Source organism: Embiotoca jacksoni, unplaced genomic scaffold (assembly GCF_022577435.1).
Source record: "Embiotoca jacksoni isolate LCO1_2020_lvr unplaced genomic scaffold, fEmbJac1.0.p SCAF_50, whole genome shotgun sequence".
NCBI classification, from domain to species: domain Eukaryota; kingdom Metazoa; phylum Chordata; class Actinopteri; family Embiotocidae; genus Embiotoca; species Embiotoca jacksoni.
Genome location: NW_027185404.1, coordinates 782687 through 807122, shown reverse-complemented (window position 1 = coordinate 807122; position 24436 = coordinate 782687). Strand labels below are relative to the sequence as shown.

The following is a 24436-nucleotide window of genomic DNA, read 5'->3' as shown; positions in this document are numbered from 1 at the left end:
AAGGTCAGTGAGGAGGAGGAGGAGCAGAGGAGGAGGAGATGGAAGAGGAGGAGGAAGGTCAGTGAGGAGGAGCAGAGGAGGAGGAGGAGGAGGATGAGGAAGGTCAGTGAGGAGGAGCAGAAGAGGAGGAGGAGGAGGAGGATGAGGACGGAGGAGGAATGTCAGTGAGGAGGAGGACAGATGACGGAGGTGACGCCAGGAGAACCGGGGGGGGGGGGGGCGGCACGACGACGACGACGACGACGACGACAGGTCGTGTTGTGATTCCACCCACCTGTACAATCTCTGTGACTCCACCCACCTGTACAAACTCTGTGACTCCACCCACCTGTACAATCTCTGTGACTCCACCCACCTGTATACAAACTCTGTGACTCCACCCACCTGTACAAACTCTGTGTAACTCCACCCACCTGTACAAAGCTGCTGTGCAAACTTCCTGGTGAGGTTGAGGGAGACTCCTCTGAAGTTGGTGTTCCTCAGCAGGTCGTACAGGTTGTAGCTCAACAACTCAAACACCAAACACAGATGGTTCCTAAACATAAAGTGACGCTTCAGGTGGACTACAGACAGACAGACAGACAGACAGACAGACAGACAGACAGACAGACACACACACACACACACACACACACACACACACACACACACACAGACAGACAGACAGAGAGGAAGGTTAGCAGATACAGTGAAGTCAGAATCAGAACATTCACTCTCAGATATAAACTCCATTTAAAGTGTGACATCAGTGAGGTGACGACTCCATCATCCACCCAGACTTCCTGTTACTGAAGTCAACCAGCTCCTCCTCCTCCACCTTCATCATGTCCTGCTGTATGTTCATGTTCTGTGTTCCGATGAGCTACATGCCTTTTATTTTTTCATCAACAGAGGAGGTTAGTTTCACATTAAAGGCATTAATAACAGAAGATCTCTATGATCAGCACAGTTCAAATCAGACTCACACATTCAGGATATTATTTTATTTTATCATCATATTATTCTAATAAGGGTTTCAGAAGGTCACTTTTCCAGGTTCATCATGAAACCACAGAGTGAAACAATCTGATTCAGAACATAGTTAAGATCCGATTCATATTGTAAATAGGAATAAATATTGTTTCTTAAGCAACAACAGCCATGTTTACGACAGAAAATTCACTATTTCCACTTAGTGGAAACAAATCTGTGAATAAATAAGCCATTTCTGATCAGCCTGTAATGTGTGTGTGTGTGTGTGTGTGTGTGTGTGTGTGTGTGTGTGTGTGTATCTTACCTATGTAATATTTCATCTCAGTGTCATGCTTGTTCATGAGCTCCAGCAGGCGTAGTTCGATCTGTGCCTGGTTTAAAAATGCCTTTTTGTTCTTGATGATCTTGATGGCGACCCACTCCTGCTCGTGGTGGTCGTAGGCCTTCACCACCTGCAGACACAGGTGAGGAGAGGCGGAGTCAACTCGCTGCAGGTCAGACTGCTCCCATCACGTCTACAACGTGTGCTGTGTGTGTGTGTGTTACACTGCTGCTGCTCTGATTGGTTCAAACGTTAAGGACTAATCATAAGGTTTTATAAACCTTATGGTTCTCGTCCTTAGCGGACTCACCTGTCCGAAGGAGCCCTTCCCGATCAGCGAGTCTATCTCATAGCGGTCCAGCCACTTTTCTCCGTTTTTGACAATGTAGTCGTAGTTGTCGTCATCGTAGCCATCGTTGTAGACTTTCCTCTCCTTCTTGGTGCTGCTGTCCTCAGGAGGGACCTGCTGGGCCCGCCGCTTCTTCTTAGTATAGTACACCTGAGGGGGGCAGCACAGCATCAGGTCCCCGCTCTGCTGCTAGGTACGTCCTAGTGTGTGCGTACACACCCTGCATCAGCTCTGGTTATTGTATGTGTGTGTGTGTGTTGTTGTTGTTGTGTGTCCCACCTCATTGATGTGCTTGTAAGTTTTGATGAGGTCTACAGAGAGTTTCCTCAGGGGGGCGCTGGCAGGGTCTCTGAAACTCGGGGGGATCCTCCGCTGGATTATGGTCATATCAGACAGCACCTGTAGACAGGAATATACACACCTTTACACACTCATCTCACACACTCATCTTAGTAGAATACTGATCCCTGCCAGCTCCTTGTTACCAAAGAAGATAAAGCACACACACATGACCTCTGACCTGCTGATAACGTAACCACATCAGGCACACGCACACAGTGAAGGTAAACAAAGATCAGATGATGACATCAATCAATCAAACACCCTTTAGTTGTTTTCCTGATGAGACCATGTGACTCTGTTCCATCGTAAACGTTGCTCAGCTGACTGGAGCTGCTTCTGACTCAGAGGACTCTGTCGTGTCTCCTGGTTGTCCAGCGCAACAAGTGCAGAAGCTGAGTTGGGTCAGAAAGTTCTCATTGCAGCTTCACTGTTAAGTTTCAGCGTTCCTGATCCGGACCTTAATTTCTGTTCTGGAGGTGAACACGTGCTTCCTGTCTGGGGTTCTTCTTGACTCAACCTAGAGCACCTGAACACATCTTCTCCTACACATCCATGAGAACACCCCCCTGCACTCCCTCCTCCCTCAGAACATCTGGGCAGACACTCTCTGACCCGGATCCAGATCCAAAGACCACATGTTGATGGGATCAGCAGATTCTCATGAACCTCGGCCCTGGAGATGGGCTCTGACGCTCTGGATGTTCCAGAGTGTGGTACAGGTGTGGTGTGGAGCCAGGTGACCGCTCGCTATCCGAACACACCTGACGTGCTCCTACATGGAGGGATCAGGTCTGGGTGGAGCAGCAGATTACAGATGTTAGCAGTGACCTCTGACCTCTAACTTTTAAACGTGTGGATTTGTTCTCATGGGGACATTTTATTTCCATCTGTGAGGCTTAACACAGAAAATTAGATAGATAAATATATAAATATAAATATATATTATATAGATATAAATATCTATCTATCTCTCTCTCTCTCTATATATATATATATATATAGTATATAAATACTAAAGTTCAATGAGAGCCAGTGTGAACTGTCCAACTCCAAACCTCTCTAAATTCATTCAAGTCCTGCTGCTCTGACTTTCAGCTGAAGAAGCCACCACGCCCCCTTGTGGAGGAAAACAATCCTGCATGCTGCACAGACTTCTAAACTTCTACTTTAAATTCATAACACCTCCTAAAAAAGACTGTGAAAGAAAGATCTAACGGGACGCTGCGGGTTATAATGGAGCTCGGTCAGTTAGCACAGTGCTAATGTTAGCGTGCATCTGAAAACTGAAACATTTCACAGGTACTTTCTCACCTGGAGACTCAGTGAGGTGGAAATAGACTCAGAGGACAGTTATTGAACCAGCTGGGAGATGAAGAGGGATCAGATTTGACTTCTGGAAATATCCTGGCAGGAGCATATATAATATATTCACCTGACATGGTGTTGTTGTTTTTTTTTAAATTTTTTTAATAGTTTTAGTTTTTTTCCTGTTACTTTTACACTCAAATCTGTAGTGAGGGTCCTGTGTTTTCTCCCAGAAACGGGGCGGGGCCGTATTCCTGATGTCTGAAGGCCCGGCTGCCTGTATCAGACTGTCTCTATATACTGTGTAGGATGATTACTTCCCTCATCATGTGTCTTGTGTCTGATAAAATCTCCACATGGATGTTAAGAAGTTAAATCCTGGACTTTAAGTGGAGGGCTGAAGCTGGACTGTACTGATTGATGAGCTACTGTCGGACCACCGAAGAGCCTCCAACGCTTCACATTTACACATTTAAAGAAGAGCAGCTGGATGTGAAGACACACAGGCAGCGGAGCAGGTCGGTCCACCTGGACGTCCGCTGACACGTCTCTGATTGTTGAAGCCTGTTAATAACACTCGCTATTTGTCTAAGTCATATCCTCTGCTGTCTTTATCTCAATGTAAACAATATTACTTTTTCTTATTGACAATCTCAAGTCATTTTCAGTCGCTGCTCAAAACACACGTGGACGTTTGAATGTATGACGATGAAACAATGTGAGTACGTCCCTGTGAGACTGTAGCCGATCAAACAGGTGACCTACAAAGCACTGACTCTGTGTGTGTGTGTGTGTGTGTGTGTGTGTGTGTGTGTGTGTGTGTGTGTGTGTGTGTGTGTGTGTGTGTGTGTGTGTGTTACCTGCTGCTGCTCGGCCATGGAGTGGATGGAGCTGAAGGAGGGGTGTGTATGTGTGTGCTGGCTGGTCATGGCTGGCTCAGCGAGGGAGAAGCCCTGGGCAGTGGAGGAGGAGGAGGAGGAGGAGGAGGAGGAGGAGGAGGTGGGCGGACATCCTGAGCTGCTTACACCTGAGGAGAGAGAGAGAGAGACGATTAGAGCGGGGAACCCTTGGCGCCTCCATCGCGGCTGCTGCTGGTCTATCGTTGCACACCACACAACTGATCCTCATCCCGAGTGAGGTGAATATTAACTTCTGTTCACTTTTATAAATGCATGTAAGACGTGTACAGACTGGACTGCGCTGCAGATAAAGAAGTCAGCGATCCTGCACAAAGGATTTAAAAAAAAAAAAAGTGCCAACACATGTGGGACCTTCATGTTTCCACATCGAGACTACAGTAGGAGCTCCTGGTACACTTCACAAAACGGACTCTCGTCCAACCAAATGCTTCGTTCACAACTTCTGCACGACTTCCTCACAACTCGAAAACCAACCTGGTGTCACTGCTGAGCTTCACCAGGAAGGGGGGACAGACAACTCCTGACAAAACCAGACTCATGAGTGGTTCAGTTCAGACTGAGGGTCTCACACATCAGACCGGTGATTCATTGATTGAACTCACTGAGGAAACCTGCAGAGTCTCTGAGAGCCGTTTGGGAACAGAGGTTTTCTTTGTGTTATAAATCTTTAGACCATCATCATCATCATCATCATCATCATCACCTTCCACACAACAGAACATACTTTTATATGTGGTTTGTTTCACAAAGTAGATAAATGTTCTTCGTCGGCATCACTTCAACACATCTCACTGTTTCTTTTCTCCGCTGTCTCACAAACCGGTGTGTTTATAAGGCTGCGCTGCCCCTACTGTGCAGCTGCAGTACTGCAGCTCAAACACAAACAGCACAGTTGTTTCCAAAAAATTCAGAAAAGCTGGTGTTTCAATTAATCCTGCAGTAAATACAGCGAAGACCATCATCATGTCAGAGATTGGATCTGTTAAATGCTGCAGTTAAACACACCTGAGAGGCACCTGAAGCCTGCAGGATACCAACGTGAATGTACAGAAACATCATAGAGAAACACGGTAGACAGTAAATGGTCGGCACTCGTATAGCGCTTCATCACCTCATCGGTCTCAAAGCACTTTTTACACTGTTTTCCATTCACACACACACCGATCGGACGGCATCGGGAGCAATTTAGGGTTCAGTGTCTTGCTCAAGGACACTTAGAAGAAATCCAGAAGAAAGCAGTGTGTTCTCCTGCTGAATCCGACCGTTGGAAGATGAATGAAGTCTTCATCGCTTCATCATAAAACAACAAGTGTCACTACAGCTACGGTAAGAAAAAAGGACAAATTACGAGAATTCTGCTTTAAATGAGTGAATGAATGATTCACAACAGCCAATCAGAGAGCTCTCTGCGGTGATGCGTCTGAACGGAGGTTGAACCGCTTCAGTCAGCTGCTGATGTGGACGAACAACCGGCCAAGACAACCAGCATCCAGAAGCTCTAGCGTGGTCCTGTGACACTGAGTGCACATTTCCTCCACTAATCAGAGCAGAGTTTGTTTGAACGTGGAGGTCTCCGGGGAGCGACTGTGATTATGATGAGATCAGTTTATCTTTAACAGCCTCAGATCAGGTCTGTTCAGATATATATCCGAGATGAAGCTCCCGCAGACTCCCACGGAGGAGGACACATGTGGGTCAGAACACAGCTCGTCGCTCTGCATCATTATTGATGGTCTGGTTTCCATGGACAGGGAGTGGTTCAGCTGCCCACCGCCGCTCCTCTTCCTCCACAGACAGAGAAGAGGGATGAATGACACTGGTGCTCTCACAGAGAGAGAACCGCCCATATAAATATGAGACTGAAACATCAACACGTGATCACTGTAGAAATACTTCATGTAGTTTATGAATGGATCCAATATTCTGAAAACAGGCTGCTGTATGACAGAAAGTCTTCATCTGAAACACCCTCCATTATCCAGGTATGTAACCCATCATTCGCTGTGTACAGGTGTGTGTGTGCAAGTAAAGGCTCTCATGTTCTAACATATCGACCCGCAGATCTTCACATCTACAGAACCACAGACTGTCCGTCTCTGATACATACAGCCAATCCCAACATATATATATATATATATATATATATATATATATATATATATATATATATATATATATACTATATGTACAGTATATGGGCTCTACTGTATATCTGTAAGTACTGTATAAATGTATATTTGCTGTATATGTTATATATATACAGTATATATGGTATATGTACTGTATATCATATATATGGTATACATACAGTATATATGGAATGTATATGTGTACTGTATGTATATTTGCTGTATTTGCATTGTGTGCTGTGTATAGTATATGTACTGTAAATCTGTATTTATGCTGTATATATATGTATATGTATGTATGTGTTCTGTATACATGTACTGTATTTAAAGTATGTACTCTATGTATATACTGTGTATGTACTCAATATATGTGCTCTATATATGTATTGTGTATTTTCTAAATTTACAGTATATGCTTTATATATACTGTATATACAAGCTGTCTATATATGTACTTTATATATAAGCTATATATATACATATATATATATATATATATGTATATATATACACACACACATATATATACATATATATATATTGTATATATACTGTATATATGTACAGCATATATATGCTGTATATATGTACTATATATATGCTGTATATATGTACATGTATATCTATACTGTATATATAAACTGCATATATGTATTGTGTATATATAAGCTGTATATATGTACCGTGTATATAAACTGCATATATGTACTGTATATATAAGCTGTATATATGTACCGTATATATGTACTGTGTATATATTAGCTGTGTATAACTCCATTGTATATATAAGCTGTATATATGTACTGTATATATCAACTATATATATGTATATATAACATGTACATATGTATGTGTATACAAGCTGTAAATATGTACGTATATATGTACGTGTATATATAAGCTGTATATATGTATGTGTATATATAAGCTGTATATATGTACGTGTATGTCTGCTAAAAGCTTCACAGTGAAACAGGAGCTGCAGTTTTGTGTGCAGTTCAGATCCGACCAGAGAAAACATGAGTTTATTTAATCAGAGAAAAGTACGAACAAAAACTATTTGAAGTGAACTCAGTGAATCAGTTAGAAACCACTGTCACGCTGAGAGCTGACCACCGACCACTGTCTCCTCTGAGGTCACCTGCAGCAGCATAGGTGTGTCAGTCAGTCTGTGGGGGGGGGGGCGGGGAGTGGGAGGGACGACTCGTGGCTGGATCAGCCCTGCTAGATCACAGGCTGACAGTGACAGGTGAGAGCAGCTGAGGCAGGCTAGTGCTCACTAGATTTCAGGACTACATCACTGTAATATGATGCCGGACAGAACTTCACTGTAAACATGGAGCAATGACTTCTGTCGTCATCGTCATCATCATCATCCACACACACAAACACTGATTATTCACTGCTCCTCATCTCACATCATCTGATACTGCAGAACCAGGATCCATGAACCATGAACCATGAACCAGGAACCTGGGTCTACGAACCAGGAACCAGGGTCTACGAACCAAGAACCTGGAACCAGCAGGGCAGCTCTCAACCTGTGTTGAACTGAGTGCGTGTTGAACTGAGTGCGTGTTGAACTGAGTGCGTTGAACTGAGTGCGTTGAACTGAGTGCGTTGAACTGAGTGTGTTGAACTGAGTGTGTTGAACTGAGTGTGTGTTGAACTGAGTGTGTGTTGAACTGAGTGCGTTGAACTGAGTGCGTGTTGAACTGAGTGCGTGTTGAACTGAGTGCGTGTTGAACTGAGTGCGTGTTGAACTGAGTGCGTTGAACTGAGTGCGTGTTGAACTGAGTGCGTGTTGAACTGAGTGCGTGTTGAACTGAGTGCGTGTTGAACTGAGTGCGTGTTGAACTGAGTGCGTGTTGAACTGAGTGTGTGTTGAACTGAGTGTGTGTTGAACTGAGTGCGTGTTGAACTGAGTGCGTGTTGAACTGAGTGCGTGTTGAACTGAGTGCGTGTTGAACTGAGTGCGTGTTGAACTGAGTGCGTGTTGAACTGAGTGCGTGTTGAACTGAGTGCGTGTTGAACTGAGTGTGTGTTGAACTGAGTGTGTTGAACTGAGTGCGTTGAACTGAGTGTGTGTTGAACTGAGTGTGTGTTGAACTGAGTGTGTTGAACTGAGTGTGTTGAACTGAGTGCGTTGAACTGAGTGTGTGTTGAACTGAGTGTGTGTTGAACTGAGTGTGTGTTGAACTGAGTGTGTGTTGAACTGAGTGTGTGTTGAACTGAGTGTGTTGAACTGAGTGCGTGTTGAACTGAGTGTGTGTTGAACTGAGTGCGTTGAACTGAGTGTGTGTTGAACTGAGTGTGTTGAACTGAGTGTGTGTTGAACTGAGTGTGTGTTGAACTGAGTGTGTGTTGAACTGAGTGTGTTGAACTGAGTGTGTTGAACTGAGTGCGTTGAACTGAGTGTGTGTTGAACTGAGTGTGTGTTGAACTGAGTGTGTGTTGAACTGAGTGTGTGTTGAACTGAGTGTGTGTTGAACTGAGTGCGTTGAACTGAGTGTGTGTTGAACTGAGTGTGTGTTGAACTGAGTGCGTTGAACTGAGTGTGTGTTGAACTGAGTGTGTTGAACTGAGTGTGTTGAACTGAGTGCGTTGAACTGAGTGTGTGTTGAACTGAGTGTGTGTTGAACTGAGTGTGTGTTGAACTGAGTGTGTGTTGAACTGAGTGCGCGTTGAACTGAGTGCGCGTTGAACTGAGTGCGCGTTGAACTGAGTGCGTGTTGAACTGAGTGCGTTGAACTGAGTGCGTTGAACTGAGTGTGTGTTGAACTGAGTGTGTGTTGAACTGAGTGTGTTGAACTGAGTGCGCGTTGAACTGAGTGTGTGTTGAACTGAGTGTGTGTTGAACTGAGTGCGTTGAACTGAGTGCGTTGAACTGAGTGCGTTGAACTGAGTGTGTGTTGAACTGAGTGTGTGTTGAACTGAGTGCGTGTTGAACTGAGTGTGTGTTGAACTGAGTGTGTGTTGAACTGAGTGTGTTGAACTGAGTGCGTTGAACTGAGTGCGTTGAACTGAGTGTGTGTTGAACTGAGTGCGTTGAACTGAGTGTGCGTTGAACTGAGTGTGCGTTGAACTGAGTGTGCGTTGAACTGAGTGTGCGTTGAACTGAGTGTGTGTTGAACTGAGTGCGTTGAACTGAGTGTGTGTTGAACTGAGTGTGTGTTGAACTGAGTGTGTTGAACTGAGTGTGTTGAACTGAGTGCGTTGAACTGAGTGTGTGTTGAACTGAGTGTGTTGAACTGAGTGTGTTGAACTGAGTGTGTTGAACTGAGTGCGTTGAACTGAGTGTGTGTTGAACTGAGTGTGTGTTGAACTGAGTGTGTTGAACTGAGTGCGTTGAACTGAGTGCGTTGAACTGAGTGTGTGTTGAACTGAGTGTGTGTTGAACTGAGTGCGTTGAACTGAGTGTGTTGAACTGAGTGCGTTGAACTGAGTGTGTGTTGAACTGAGTGTGTGTTGAACTGAGTGTGTTGAACTGAGTGTGTGTTGAACTGAGTGTGTGTTGAACTGAGTGTGTGTTGAACTGAGTGTGTGTTGAACTGAGTGTGTTGAACTGAGTGTGTTGAACTGAGTGTGTTGAACTGAGTGTGTGTTGAACTGAGTGTGTGTTGAACTGAGTGCGTTGAACTGAGTGTGTGTTGAACTGAGTGTGTGTTGAACTGAGTGTGTGTTGAACTGAGTGTGTTGAACTGAGTGTGTGTTGAACTGAGTGTGTGTTGAACTGAGTGCGTTGAACTGAGTGCGTTGAACTGAGTGCGTTGAACTGAGTGCGTTGAACTGAGTGTGTGTTGAACTGAGTGTGTGTTGAACTGAGTGTGTGTTGAACTGAGTGTGTGTTGAACTGAGTGTGTTGAACTGAGTGTGTGTTGAACTGAGTGTGTGTTGAACTGAGTGTGTTGAACTGAGTGTGTGTTGAACTGAGTGTGTGTTGAACTGAGTGCGTTGAACTGAGTGCGTTGAACTGAGTGTGTGTTGAACTGAGTGTGTGTTGAACTGAGTGTGTGTTGAACTGAGTGTGTGTTGAACTGAGTGTGTGTTGAACTGAGTGCGTGTTGAACTGAGTGCGTGTTGAACTGAGTGCGTTGAACTGAGTGCGTTGAACTGAGTGCGTTGAACTGAGTGCGTTGAACTGAGTGCGTGTTGAACTGAGTGCGTTGAACTGAGTGTGTTGAACTGAGTGCGTTGAACTGAGTGCGTGTTGAACTGAGTGCGTTGAACTGAGTGTGTTCGACTGTTTATGTTTATTGTGTGTGTGTGTTCGTTGTGCGGTGCCGTGTTTCGAACTGTGTGTGTTGGACAGTGTGTGTGTTGAACTGTGCGTGTGTTGAACTGTGCGTGTTTACTTGCGTTGTGTTGTGTTGTGTGATGGAGCAGAGACAGTAATCCAATCAGCGTCACTGGGCCGGTGCTGGTGCTCCGGTCCTGGCCTGCTTACAGATATGTCACTGCTGGAGAGACAGAATATCTGCCTAGTACTCAGAAATCTGCGCCGTCTCTTTAAGAGACTGAGAGGCAGTCACAGCACTTCCTCAATCTGGCATCCCCCTGCCTGCGCTGCCATTGGCTGAGGCCCCCTCTTTCTCTGTCAGCTTATTCGTTGTTGGTATCTAAGGGCTGGCTGGCCAGCGCTCTATAAATAAACCCAGTGCTGTCTCAGCAACCAGGCTACAATACTCATTAGCTACTTCTCTCTCTCCTCTTCTGCTGCTCTCCTGCTAAGCAAGTAGCTTCCAATAGCAGACCTGGCTCTCAGCAACAGTCTGACATCCTCTCCCCTAGCAACTCAACCCACCCTCCCAGCCCCTCTCTCCCCCACTCTCCTCCATCCTCCTGCTGCTTCCTCAGACCTCTTCTCCTCTCAGTCTGCTCAGCCATCCGTCCTCCGTTCATCCCTCGCTCCTGACGTCAGTAACAGACATCTTCTCTCCTCCTGACCACCGTTTCGGCTCCCCATCGGCGTCGTGTTGCCGCAAGGTGATGTAACAACAATGAGGCGTCGCTCCCGGCGGCGCCGTCACAAACACCTGAGTCCTGCTCACAAACACGCCGACGAGCAACAACAGCGAGCCGACCGCCACCGAGTCCACCACAGGCCGTCAACAGTTGGCAACTCTGCCTCGCACAGGAGTATTTATAGTCCAAGTATGTGCACACGTATGTGTTCAGAGCACAACGTGGTCCGGTGAGATCGGGTGACCAACAGAAGCAGAGTTAAAACTTCAGGCAGACACGGAGTTCAAAAGATTTCACAAGTTGAATCATTCTCTAAAATAACAATAACCTGCATGAAGAGTAATTTTATTACAGACGCTGAAGCCACGCAGGGTTTTTCTGTCGGGCCGAACGACATATTGAGAGTTTATAACATGATGTTAGTTTAAATATCACCTACAGATGACGTGACATTGATGTCATCTTTCTGTTACAGTAAAGTGATCCGAACTGAACTCACCAGGAACACAGTGTCGCTCAAAACGTTTCTTTGAGCTCCTGAATGATACCAAATCTATAAAATACATTTTAAAATGGCTTCTTTCCTGTTTTTACAATTTACACATGTTCTGTAAACATGCTACCAATAGATAACACACAAAAGTGTTCAAGTTCTCAGTGATGATTATAAATCAAAAACACTGTGTGTGAATAATTTATAAAAACACCTAAAGTCCCCTCGACAATATCGATGTCAAGGTGCTTGTGATATTTTACATTTTGTCGTTTGTACTCCGGTTTGAACACGACAAGCAACACAAAGCAGCTGATTGAGACCAAGTTCATGTTGAAGAGCACACCGACTGAAGCCAACGACACAATCACCACACAACAACATAATCTCACACACACGGGATGTAAATAATAAAGCCACTACACATTAAAAAGATGTTTCCCTCTGTACAGTATGTGCAAATTAAAAAAACATGAATATGTCACAGGTATTTGTTAAATGACCAGGAACAACTCTTATTGCATATTTTCATATAGTCTTATATTATAATATTAGTGAGGCTCAGACTGGATTTTGGAGGTCAATATTACTATTTGACAATTAAAAAAAAAATCCAATAAAAAAAAAAAATCAATAATCTAAAGATAAACACATATTGTCCCAATGATTTTTAGTAAGCAGCTAAAGGTAATTATTGAAGATTGAGATACATATTTGTATTGAGTGGGTTATTTTAGTGTAAAAACATGAGATGGTAAATGATGGACACCACTAATGATCACTGCATACATGTCGTGTTGACCAACGTATGTGCTGCTTCAACAATATATGTGACATTAAAGATATAAACTATGCAGTCGGTGTATTAGGTGAAACTAGATGAAATGAACTCTGATGCGAACACACTGACTGTTTTCTAACTAACAGAATATTTTGAAGTTGTGGCTCAGCTCTGTGAACCTTTGTGAGAGGTGTTTCCAAGTTTCAGGCTTCTCCTATTGATAACCAGGTGGACAGATTAATAGAAACACTGGTGTGTATAACACAGTATGAATCAGCTGCGCTGTAACTGCTGACTCAGGAACATTCTGCATTTCTAAAACCTGGATTCATCACTGAAGATACGGTCAGAGGAACGTCCACACGGGAGGGAACACCTGCGTGACGACTACACAGGTGTGATAACACAGGAGAGGGACACCTGAACGGGGCCTCACAGCTGTGTGATCAAGGCTTTCACTCTGACCACAGATAACCAGCTTCAGATGGCACCCGCCCCGGGTTTGGTGGGTGCTTCTGTTTGAAGGGAGACCATAGATTACAGACCTCCACCAGCACTCCTCTATGACCTGCAACCACAACCTCAACCTCAACATGTGTCTGGATATATTCCTTTCTGTTCTGGTTCTGGCCCATAAAAACCACCATCCCAAAATGCTCCACAGTGTACCGACCATCATTGAGCCCAGGACAGATCCTGGTGGTGCCGGTGGACCCTGCTGGTCCTCTCTGTGTGCCTGATATTCAGGGTGTCTCTCGAGGACGTATCTGTGACATTTGAGGGTGGGCTGAGACACTGAACCATATTATTTCTAGGATGGCCTATGTTTTTTTTTTCTCTAGTAAACTTTACTTCCACCTGCTGGATTTTAAGATCTTAAAATGTAAAAGGTTTTTCCTCGGCCCATAAATCAGGCTGGTAGTTTTTCTGTAATCCTGCTGACAAATAAACAAACAAACCACACTGAAAGCAGAAGCTCCTTGGCGCAGGTCATTATAAATATTCTTCTTATTACAGTCAGCTGGTCAGAAAGAGACGTTTAACAGCTGAAGTCAGACGTTGTGTTACAGGCACTGACGACACTACTCTTCAACAGATTAAACTGACAACCGTGAAAAGTAAATATAAACCATCTCTTTAACAAAACTATGGTCATATTTTCCAAAGTTGTTCTGTTTTGAGACTCTGAGGCCTTGCAGCTGATCAATAACATGATCAAATCAGTCCTGCATACAAACCAGTTTAAACAGGAGTGATGTGGTGACACGTCCTGTTTCTGATTAGAGACCTCCCAGCTGACCTCTGGACAGCTTTGCTTTTATCAGGGCACTTTAAAAAAAATATTTTTGAGGTGATAAAGAAGTCGTGTTGCTCCAAACTACCAAACTAGCATGAGTATTTGCAGCAGAGCCGATTTGTTCCCTCAGAAAACCAGTAGATGGCAGGATGTGTGTTGGGATGGTCCGTGACACACATCCAGTTTGTCCACATCAACCAGGCGATGATGTAGAAGACTCACCAGACTGGTCAGTGGGTTTAACACAGAGCTATGACCGACTGTCGCCCGCACAACACATTCAGGAGATCTCATCTCTGTGAATGAGTCGGGAGTAAAGCATTTAATATGCAGAGGACAGCTGGTCCCAGAACTGATCCAGGAGGGACACCGTACCCGGCAGCAAACAGGAAGAGGAAAGGTTTTTAATAGATTCCACCCGGTGCCCGATACAGTCAGACTGCACTAAGTCAAGAATATATAGAGATATACGTATAATAATAAATATGTCCAGTGAGGTAATAAGTTCTTCACTAAGTTTTCTTCTGTAGGCTGTAACATGGGCGTCCTGTCCTTCTGACAGATGTCCAGCCCTGCTGCACAGAGAGCAGCCGTCAGGTTAGCCTAGCTCCCCAGATAAACTTACTTTCTCTTCACTATCTCTGCCTTTAAATTATCCAAAGAACAACCCAGTCCCTGTAAACATGGTCCCAAATAAAGTCCTCCCTGTACGATGGAATAATACATCCTCCGTCCCCAGACCGACGGACAATCCAGCCACAAACTCGGTTCTCCTTCGATCGCTCAGTGAAAGCAGAGATATCTTCTGCACATAATTATTCATCTAGTTTAGACATCTAGTTTATTCTGAAATGTGAGACACGTTGGCCATAACGGAGACCTGTGGGCAGACACCTTGGACAGAGTACAGAAACAGTAAGCATGTAGCCTGAGCTTGTACAGTTCAAGGCACGACATCAAACTCAAACTTTATATCCAACATATATCCCAACACAGCTCTCATGCTCCTGCTCTGCTGTGTGACGCTACAGCAGTTAATAAAGTCACAGAGAAGAAGGTGACCTACATTTGTTTTTCAGAGAGCACTTCTAAAAGCAGATTTCAAGAGTTACGTTTGCACAACAGGAAAGCAGGAATATCAAGGGGGCGGAGCCAGACTCCAGTAGGGCGTGACTTGTATGTCTGGAGGCGGAGCCGAGCTATACTGGGTGTGACTTGGATGTCACACCCAGTATAGCACCCAACTGACCCCTGGTTCTCTACATGGACTGCTTGCTGTATTAAAATAATAATATAGATTTTTTTTTTTTCATTAAATAAATGTGAAAGTGTCCAAATGCAGTGGCAGCATAAGGATGTTCCTGTGGATACAGGTAAAGTCCAAAATACAGCTTCCAGTTAGAGCAAGTACGCGAGTATCCCAGAGGATTACTGCTACCTGTGATATTTTGAAAATGGCCTATGTTTTGTCACTTTTGAACTCTACTGCCATCTACTGGATTTTAAGATTTGTGACATTTAGTCGGCCAGATGTTCCATGTAATGTGTTCCTCCTCAGCCCACACTGCACACGTCGAACAAACTTCACTGAAAATACTGTCTGGTAGTTTTTCTGTGATCCTGCTCGTGGAGGTCATAACTACCAATAGAAACCAAAACTAGGAGCAGTGGTAGTTCAGTCAGGGTGACTAGTTGGGACAGCAGAGGTCCATGTGGGTGGCAGATATCTGGAGGCTCCATAGAAAGTACAAAATCCAGGGACAAGTACCAACAGACAGTGAATCTATTTGAGGGTGTTTTCCCTCTGAAATGATCCAACCTGTGTTGTAATCAGCTGTGATGTCAGTTGTTTACTCTCTGATTCTGACCTGCAGTCTGATCTGTATCTTATCTGACAAAAAAAAAAATAGAAAAGACAAATGTTTGAACTGTTAAATGTGACTCCATCTACTTCTATGAGCTGGGGAAATAGTGCGCGCTGATGAAGCTCATGTGATGTGATGGAAAGCTTTACGATAGCTACTAAAGTGACTCCCAGGTCAGATAATCTGCGTGTCACCGAGATCCATTCTTCCAAAGGGTGAACGATAAAATACACAAGATGTCCATCCAACACTTCCTGTCACCTGAAGTCTGCAGCACACAGCAGCAGCTGGAGGGAAACACGAGCTGCTCATCAACGACGCTGACAGGAAGTGAAGAACTGAGCTTCCTGTGAAGGAAGGAGGGCATCGGTGCTAAGAAAAAGTACATGAAGCAAATCCCACTTTAAACATGTCACAGATCTCTCTCTCTCACACACACACACACACACACACACTTAGATCATTAACAACAGTGAAAATAACACTGACACGTTTTCACATCACAATAAAGTCCAGCAACTGCGTTTGGCGAAAAACACACACACAGGATCCACCGTTAGAAACAAGCCGCACTCGTCTCTGGATTCATTTCACTTATTGAACATGTAAATAAACACATGTCCATGTCAAGCTTTAACATGCTGCAGTATCGACAACAACAACGTGACTCCTTAACAACGTGGATATTAATGAATTCTCTGCTGTTCTCTTAAAAACATCTGGTCGGTCCAAACACTCACAGCTCATCTGACCATTCAGGATTGTTTGCATCCATCCAGGGAAACTTTCTGTGGGTTTGCTGTTTGCAAGATTCACCGAAAGAAAAGTAAAATAAAAAACGAACTGCAACTGTGACTCAGTTGAAGGCTGAAGCGGCGCTGAAGAGAGCAAGAAGTGCTTCAAAACAACTTGGCAAGCTTCGCAGCAGCAGCTACAAACACTTCAGGCAGAAGTTTACATAGAAAATTAAAAAACAGAAGTTGTTTTCCAGACAGATTTCAAGTCACACTTCCTTCTTTGAATAAAACACACAGAGTTGTTTTGTTCCTTTTCTTATGTCAGTGGTACCAAGTTAAATATGTTCCTCAACAAGCATGTTTGTTAGCTTCCCCTGAGCCTCTGCTATGAGGACTTCAACAGTCTGTATAAGCACAGCAAAGGTCACGTGGCTGACAGTCAAAGAAGGAACAGTTGGTCTAAAAATTCTGTTTAAAAAAAATAAAAATAAATTGTGCACATTTGAACCATTCTCAGACCGTTCGGGTCACACACCCAGGTGTGAAGCCGAGTCAGAACCAGAACAGCCAGAATTCAAGGCCCACCACACACACACACACACACACACACACACACACACACACACACACACACACACACACACACACACACACACAGGTTCTCCTCACCTCACAGGATAGTCGTGTGTGTGTGTGTGTGTGTGTGTGTGTGTGTGTGTGTGTGTGTGTGTGTGTGTGTGTGTGTACTAACTCTTGTTCTTGCGGAGCAGTGCTGAGGTGATCCACGGTTCTGATTGGACCATCCTACAAGAGGGCACAGTCTTGTCGTCCACGGATGATGATGTGACAACCATGGAAATGCTTGGCAAATGTTCAAATCCAGCAGGGAAACAGTGTCAATCAAAAAAATGCTCTTGACATATGGGCGGAGCTTGTTGGGGGAGGGAAGGGGGGAGGGGGTGTCAGGTGACTGTCATCAATCCCAGAGTTCACTTTAACAGTTTACATCCAACTAAATAAATGAATCTTGAAATGGTGGGAAACCGACCAACCAATCAAAAGGCACCGTCTTCTCTGGCTTGATTTTTATTTGTTTTTTAATTCTTTTGTGACTGTGGTTTCTAAGGCAACCAACTGGTGTACAGGCAGCTTGACTCTGAAGTAAAAATATAAAGGATGTAATCTCTGTCTTCTGTGGAGTTACACTATAGATATAGATCTCTCATTCTACATATATATTCTGTTTCTCTGTGGGGAGCGGAGGGAGATAGAATTTTTGGTTAAGTCAGGTTAGCTTTTCGTTACGTTGGTTTCGGCAGTTTCATGCATTCTTTCTGTGCGCTGGAGGCGAGTACCACCCAGACCGCTGGTGACTGATCTATTAGGTAGTCAAAAGGAGGCCCTTCGTCTAATCTAGGTGTCTGCTCGGATTAGGAGTTGGAGCTGAATGTCCAGGGGATAAAGGCATAGACTCTACGGGCTTCTGATAGGTTCACTTAGTCCAGAAGTACACGGCCGGGTCTTCAGCCATCTTCTCAAGAAGTAATCCAGAACAGGGTTTATACTGTAAGTGTCCAGTGCAGCCTTCACCAGTGGAGGAAGGGATACTCAGACTACATGGTCAGTATGGGTCCAACAGATTTGCTTTGATGCAGCTGAGCAGTTCATCTAAAATCCGTTATTCTTCCAGACTACTTGTTGGACACATTAACTAGCTGCAGGTCGGGTCTGTGCTAACCAGGCTCGCCCAGCATGCTGCCAGGTGGGCTGGGCGAGGTAGAGTGATAGATGGGGTGGAAGAGAAGGAGGTGGAGGGGAGTTGGGTTTCCAGCTGCCTGCTTTTACCCCATCCCTCAAACTAAAAATAGCTCCAATTACTGGGCTTTCTGGGGGATTCGTCACCGGACAGAGTAGGGCAGAGCAGAGTGATGTTATCACTCAGATTAATCCACTGACACAAACAGCCCGCACTGACAATGTCACGGAGCTCCACGGAGCCTGTGTGTGTGCCCCCTTCCCAGTAGAGGGTGGCTGCCTCGGCGGCCCTGAGCCAGAGCCCTTCTATGGCCACACAGTCATACGATCCCCGGATAGTGTGCTGGATGTCTCACAAACACATGTAAACAAACCAAATCCGATGCAACTTGTTGATTTCACGGAGACGCGCAGCTCCACGCAAAGTTGCTCCGGCTGGATCTCCACAGTCACGAGCCGATCGGAACAAAGCGACGCACCGAGCACAGACACCGCACCGCACCTCCGCGACACTCACTCACTCACTCACTCACTCCTTTCTCCCCCGGGGATCAGACTTGGGAGGACAACGGGAGACAAAGTTTAGATCCAGAGTCCGGGGTGGCACGCCAAATGTCGCCCCGTGCTGAACAAATGCAGCGGACGCGCGCCGACGGCCTGCGGTACTCCCAAACTCCGACACAGCCTTCGGGTTACCAGAGCAGAGCACGGCCCGGGAACAAGTCCGCCTCCGAGGTAATCACACTCCGGTAAAAACCACCGACTGAACTGCGACAAAGAGAAACTTCAGGGTCGCCTCAAAGTAAACAAAAGAAACCAAATCCAGAGTTCCTGAGCTGGCTGTCAGACGCCTCTGACGGGCCTCCGCTTCCGTCTGCTTCCGCTCTCCTTCCTCTCACTGAGTCCTCCTACTCGCGTCCTTCTCAGATTTGGGGGAAATGTTTTATCCCTTCAAGGTGGAAACCTTCACGGGGGCGATTTCGAGTCATGTTTCTCGCCCGTTTCCCTTTCCGTGCTTCTCCGTTAGACGGAATCTGTGCTGCTCTCCCGCACGGCTCCCCCACCCTGCGATAGGGACCGTACCAAGTGCCGGTGGCGGGGGTGGGAGCGGGTCTCTCTGGTGCAGCCTTACACCGTGCTGGTGAAACCACGACACGCGCACACACCGGACGACAATATGACATTAGGGACATTTCACCGGGAATTTCACATCAGACCCCCACTCACATGTCCACGGATCCACGGAGCCGTATCTACCACCCCGGTGGGTTAGCGGGACGGTAACCTTCCCCCTGACCACAATAGACTGTTCCGAGCAAACCTCTCCCGTCCTGTCCATTTATAGTAACAGCGGGATATATATACTGGAACTTTATATACAGGCATACATGGACAACCTTTACTTAAACCCTCACAACAACTGTGGAGGCACAGCTCGGACAAACCACCTTCATAATTACTACTTTATAAGATAACAGGCGGTGTATTTGTATTTAATAAACCAGTTAAAAGTCTGAAACATGACACACTCACATTAAATGCGTCGAAAATGTTTCCAAAACTTCAAAAAAAATAATTAAATACAGTTTCAGTTCTGAAAATTACTGTGGTCTGCTTACACCAAGCTCATTGTGCAATGTTTGTGTGTGTGTAGACATGAGAGAGGCCTTTGTTGATTAATGCCCCTTTAATGCGCACGTTCCCCCTCTCAAACAGACGTGTGTCTCGTGGACACATGTGCTGCCTTTATATCTGGAAACTAGTTTCTAGTGGACAAATATTCAGACAGCAAACATCCTCGTTTAATTCTGTAACTGAGTCACAAACTGGACCGAACGGGCGGACAGCTGTCTGTTAATATTAACACACAGAGGCTCATTTAGTTCACCGAGTCTCTGAAAATGTTTTAACTTGTGTGCAGACGCAGCCTCTACCCTCACTCAGCACGCACCCTCCGAAGCCTCTGTTGCTACCCGACGCCATGGCAGCTGCAACGCCATTGGCTACATAAAGTCCCATCCCTGGCTGTGATTGGGCGGCTGCCGGGTCTGTGGGAGGGGCGGCCGGCTTAGTTTCCCTGTGTCTCTTCAAACGGCGCGAGGCAGGAGTGACGCTGAAATAGTTTGAAGATGTCAGGTAGAAATGGAAAGAAGGACGAGGAGAGAGCGGGAGGGAGGGAGGGAGAGCGGGGGTGGAGGCGAGGCGGGGAGCGGGGCGAAAGGCCTCCATGAGCACATGGTCACTGAGTGACTCTGTACAGCTGAGACGTTTCACTGCTCCTCACAAAACCAGCCACGGCTAAAAGTTGTTCCTGTTGCTATCCGAGCATTCCGGCTAAATCAGGCACAATGCTGCCTGGGAACAGCTCCGCAGCTGACGGCTCCTTAAAGGAAACAGCTCAGCGAATGTCGCTGCCATTACCGCCTCTGTTCGGCGGGCTGTTAATCTGTAACCTGGTCTCAATGATTAACCCGTCAGTGATGGGGAGTCCACGGCGATGACCCACAGGAGGTCCCCGGTGTCCTCTAGATCAGACTAACTATTACACTTTAAACAAGGCAGCTCTTTCATTCTCTATTGCTGCTGTTTACATATTTAATATCTGTACTGAGCAGGTGATACACAACATAATGCACAATATGATAACTGGTCAAAGCTGAACTCACAGGGTCGAGCCAGCATGTCTTTCCCCTGCTCTCATTACACTGTCTGCAACAAAGAAATACACTGCACGTAAGAGGACCTCTTTACTATGATGTTTGGTTTTTAAAACCAAGCTAAACTTCAAGTTAAACGTCAGAGATTCAGTGCTTCCTGTCTATGTGATGTCCCTCTGACTCCAACCAGGTCCAAAACACTCAGGGGGTCCAAACCAGAGCTGCAGAGCAGTCTGAGCTAAAATAAGATAGCATGGCCTAATAACATGCTATAATTATAGGACTGTATTCAAATCATCTTTCTCAGAGATAAGTCCTAAACAAGCAGGATGTCACACCACCACACCACTGCAGCACAGGAGCAGCACACACTCCTCACATGCAGATGGATCACTACAGGTGGTCCTGCTTGGAAAACGCCCAGCTCGGGGGTGATGGGTCAGTCCGGTTCGGTCGGTACCGGAGCCGAGTGAACGACACCAGTCCAACTGGAAGACAGAGGTGTGTGTCAGGTGTGGTGCCATCAGGAACTCTTTCAGTTCTGATAACCAACAACAGAACCTGTGGTGCGTTCAGAGGTTTCGAAACAAAGCACGGGGAACTGGACCTCTGTGGATCACATTGGAGCTGAAATAAAGGTGCTCACATTCAACGAAACTACAGCTGAATAAATCAGACACCCTTTTTACAGGTGAGCGTCCGGTTCGAACCCGACACACAGACCAGAAACGATGCATTCAAAAAGCAATTCACCAAAATCTGCCGGTCAAAACATCACAAATGAACTTCAGATGGTGTTCGCTATATTTTCTGCAGGTGCCTTACTATTGTACACATGTAAAGTACATTTGGGATATATATGTGTTATAAACCTTGATTGCAATACTTGTTCCCATCTAATAAAAGGTGGACAAATCTGGAGGCCCACAGACGCACCTGGAAGCAGGAGTACTTTCCCACTGTGACCACACGGCAGTGCAATTTGAATATAAAATAAAATTGACAGATTAGACAGTGATGTACACAACATAAACAAAGGAGATCTACGTTTTAGCAGCACTCATGTTGATGGTATGTCAAGAATGTTTTTGCATGGTCAGGCATTGCAAAGATCACAAAGACAAATAGGCACACAAAAACGATACTCTCAGAGCGCATGTCTGTTTAGCACATTAATGCTTTTGTCCTTTCAGCCATTAAAACCCAACAACCAGGTGAACAAGTACTGTACACGTGTGAGCTGAGACATCACAACTCTCCTGTAATTTATTTACTGATTTGTTTTTTTTAGCTTCATTTTTCCTGTTAGTTCACTAAATGACTACATGAACCCATCAGAGGCCATTTGACTGTAATTATTAGGAAAATATACTATTAATGAACAAAGAGGACTGGAAATTAAAAGTGAATCCAAATTTACATATACATATAGTATTTCCTTTATTAAATAGACTTTGCCAGGACAGCTGTAATTAGCAGTAACACGTGGATACACGTTGATGCATCTAAAAAATAAGGCTTAATGTCATCAGAGCTCTTTTGTGCTGCAACTTGTCAAAATAAATCATCAGCATATTTATCTATGTCGTTTATGCCCTATATTTTTTAATGTTAATTTCTAAACTCAATTTGCTTAATATTGTTATTTTTTTTTCTGTATTTCTTGCTCTATTCTCATTGATTTAATGGCGGTGCTGAAGGTCCCTGTGATCCGTTTAAACCCGCTGATGAACCGAGGAGCTGCTTCCGTCCGCGGGAACAGCAGCGCCGCTTCCTGCGGAGGGATTTTCTGTCCCTGACAGTGGAGCTTCGATAACGTGCTGCTTTGTCTATATCTCTGAATATGTGAATAAACGGGAGTGTTTCCCTTCGCGGACCGACTGACTTGGCTTCCACCGAATCACGTTCAGCGGTACTAACGACCAGACAGCGGAGATTACAACGGCAGCGCGAGGAGGCAAGCAGACTCGGAGACTCACGTGCCTTGCAGCAAAATTCCACCCGGCAACTATACACTGTACCATGGCAACAGCCCTGCCATTGGTCCCCGGTGCGTTTTCAAATGACCAATGGGATGGCCAGCCGCGGGTGATGCTTGTTGCTAGGTAAACATGATGCAGAGGAAAGATAGAGGAGCAGAATTACGATGCTGCTACTGCAGGGTGCTTTCAGCGAGGAGTGGAGGAGCACTTCACACTCCGAGATCTCCTTCTCTTTCTCAGCACTTGGCGGTGCCATAGAGACAAAAACAAGACGGAGCAGCAATGACACAAGCAAAAAGGAATCAAATAGAAGACAGTCTTTAAGCTGCTGAGGAGGCTGGTGCCAGGCGGGAAAGTTAGCCTCACAATTAAACCACTAACCTCTGCTGCTGCTGCCTCCATCCAACGAACCCACCGACTCACCGAAGTAAAAAAACCTTTTCAGTTAAAATGTGGCTGCTTACAGCTCAGAGATCACCGTGAACACATAACCTGCTGAATATATAACCAGGTCAAAAGATCCAGAGCAAAAAAAAAATCACATGTAAAAGGATATAAATTAAAATCAGCACTGGTTTAAAGACGTCACTGCTGTCCTGCACACACGACCCTCCTTTATATCAGTGTCTGAAACTCAAACACCAACTGTTTCTTTAGGAAAGAAAAAAAGACCAAAACTGTCCAATATTCTGCTTCAAACTGCAGGTCACAGTTCCTCCACCTAAAACCGCCCATTAATTCTCCACCACATGTCCAACCATCCACACGTCAGGGTCACACCTTCATCCGCGTGGGGAGGCTGCTGCAGGACATACCTGGATTACACTTTAAAATACAATTTACTAAAACTAAACACACAAAATAAAAAGCCCACAAAGATCTTTGGAAGTCAACCATCACGGTGTGGTTGAACAGGATCTCTGTCAGGTGTCTCACTGAAAGGATGCTATATTTATTTAGTCTTCTGGACAGCAGCAAACAAGCCAAAACTACAACTTCTGTCACTATACTGTGTGTGTGTGTGTACACAGTATACTAATGTATAATAATATATAATAATATAAGAAGAGACATCGTGCAGACTGAACCGAGCTCTCCAAACAGAGAATACGTCTCCATTACTGTGTGCTGTTTTCTCTCCTCAGGATCACCACGTTTCAAAGGATAGCATGATCTTCATGTCAAAGCTGATAATATAAAACATCATGAACATCATAAAAACGACTGCTTTTACTTTTCAGTCGTGTTGGCTTATGTGTGTATCACATACTTCACACACAAAAATAATTAAAATACAGAAAAGAACAACAGTTTTTATTCAATTGATAAAAACTTTTAGTTAAGTACAACTTTGAATACTTCTACTTGTCATATATTATGTTTTACGCTCTGTTACTTTCTCGTTTTCATGAGATATTTGGAACATTTTAAGAAGAATTCAAACTTTGGTCTTCCCAAAGATGTTATGGTTGAACGCTTACGCCGAACCAGAGCCAGCTTGTTAACTCCCGGTAGCCAACCGGTGCTTCGTCAGTCAAAGGTCGGCGTGTCATTGGCTGATTTTC

The 24436-nt window shown here is 45.0% G+C and overlaps 1 protein-coding gene across 3 annotated transcripts in view; it reads right to left on the bottom strand.

The window, feature by feature from the left end:
• Positions 1-24436, bottom strand: part of dyrk1b (dual-specificity tyrosine-(Y)-phosphorylation regulated kinase 1B) — a 41343-nt gene that overhangs the window by 5653 nt on the left and 11254 nt on the right. Inside the window, exons 1-6 of one of the 3 annotated variants that reach the window (XM_069172054.1) lie at positions 17229-19287; positions 4151-4317; positions 1923-2042; positions 1605-1793; positions 1277-1424; positions 414-563 (exon numbers count right to left, since the gene is read on the bottom strand). In XM_069172054.1, the coding sequence (XP_069028155.1) occupies positions 414-563; positions 1277-1424; positions 1605-1793; positions 1923-2042; positions 4151-4317; positions 17229-17331 (877 nt within the window). In that variant the 5' untranslated portion in view covers positions 17332-19287. Of the gene's footprint in view, positions 1-413; positions 564-1276; positions 1425-1604; positions 1794-1922; positions 2043-4150; positions 4318-11198; positions 11369-17228; positions 19288-24436 lie in introns of those variants that run through there. The other 2 variants (XM_069172055.1, XM_069172056.1) reach the window with 2 other exon arrangements.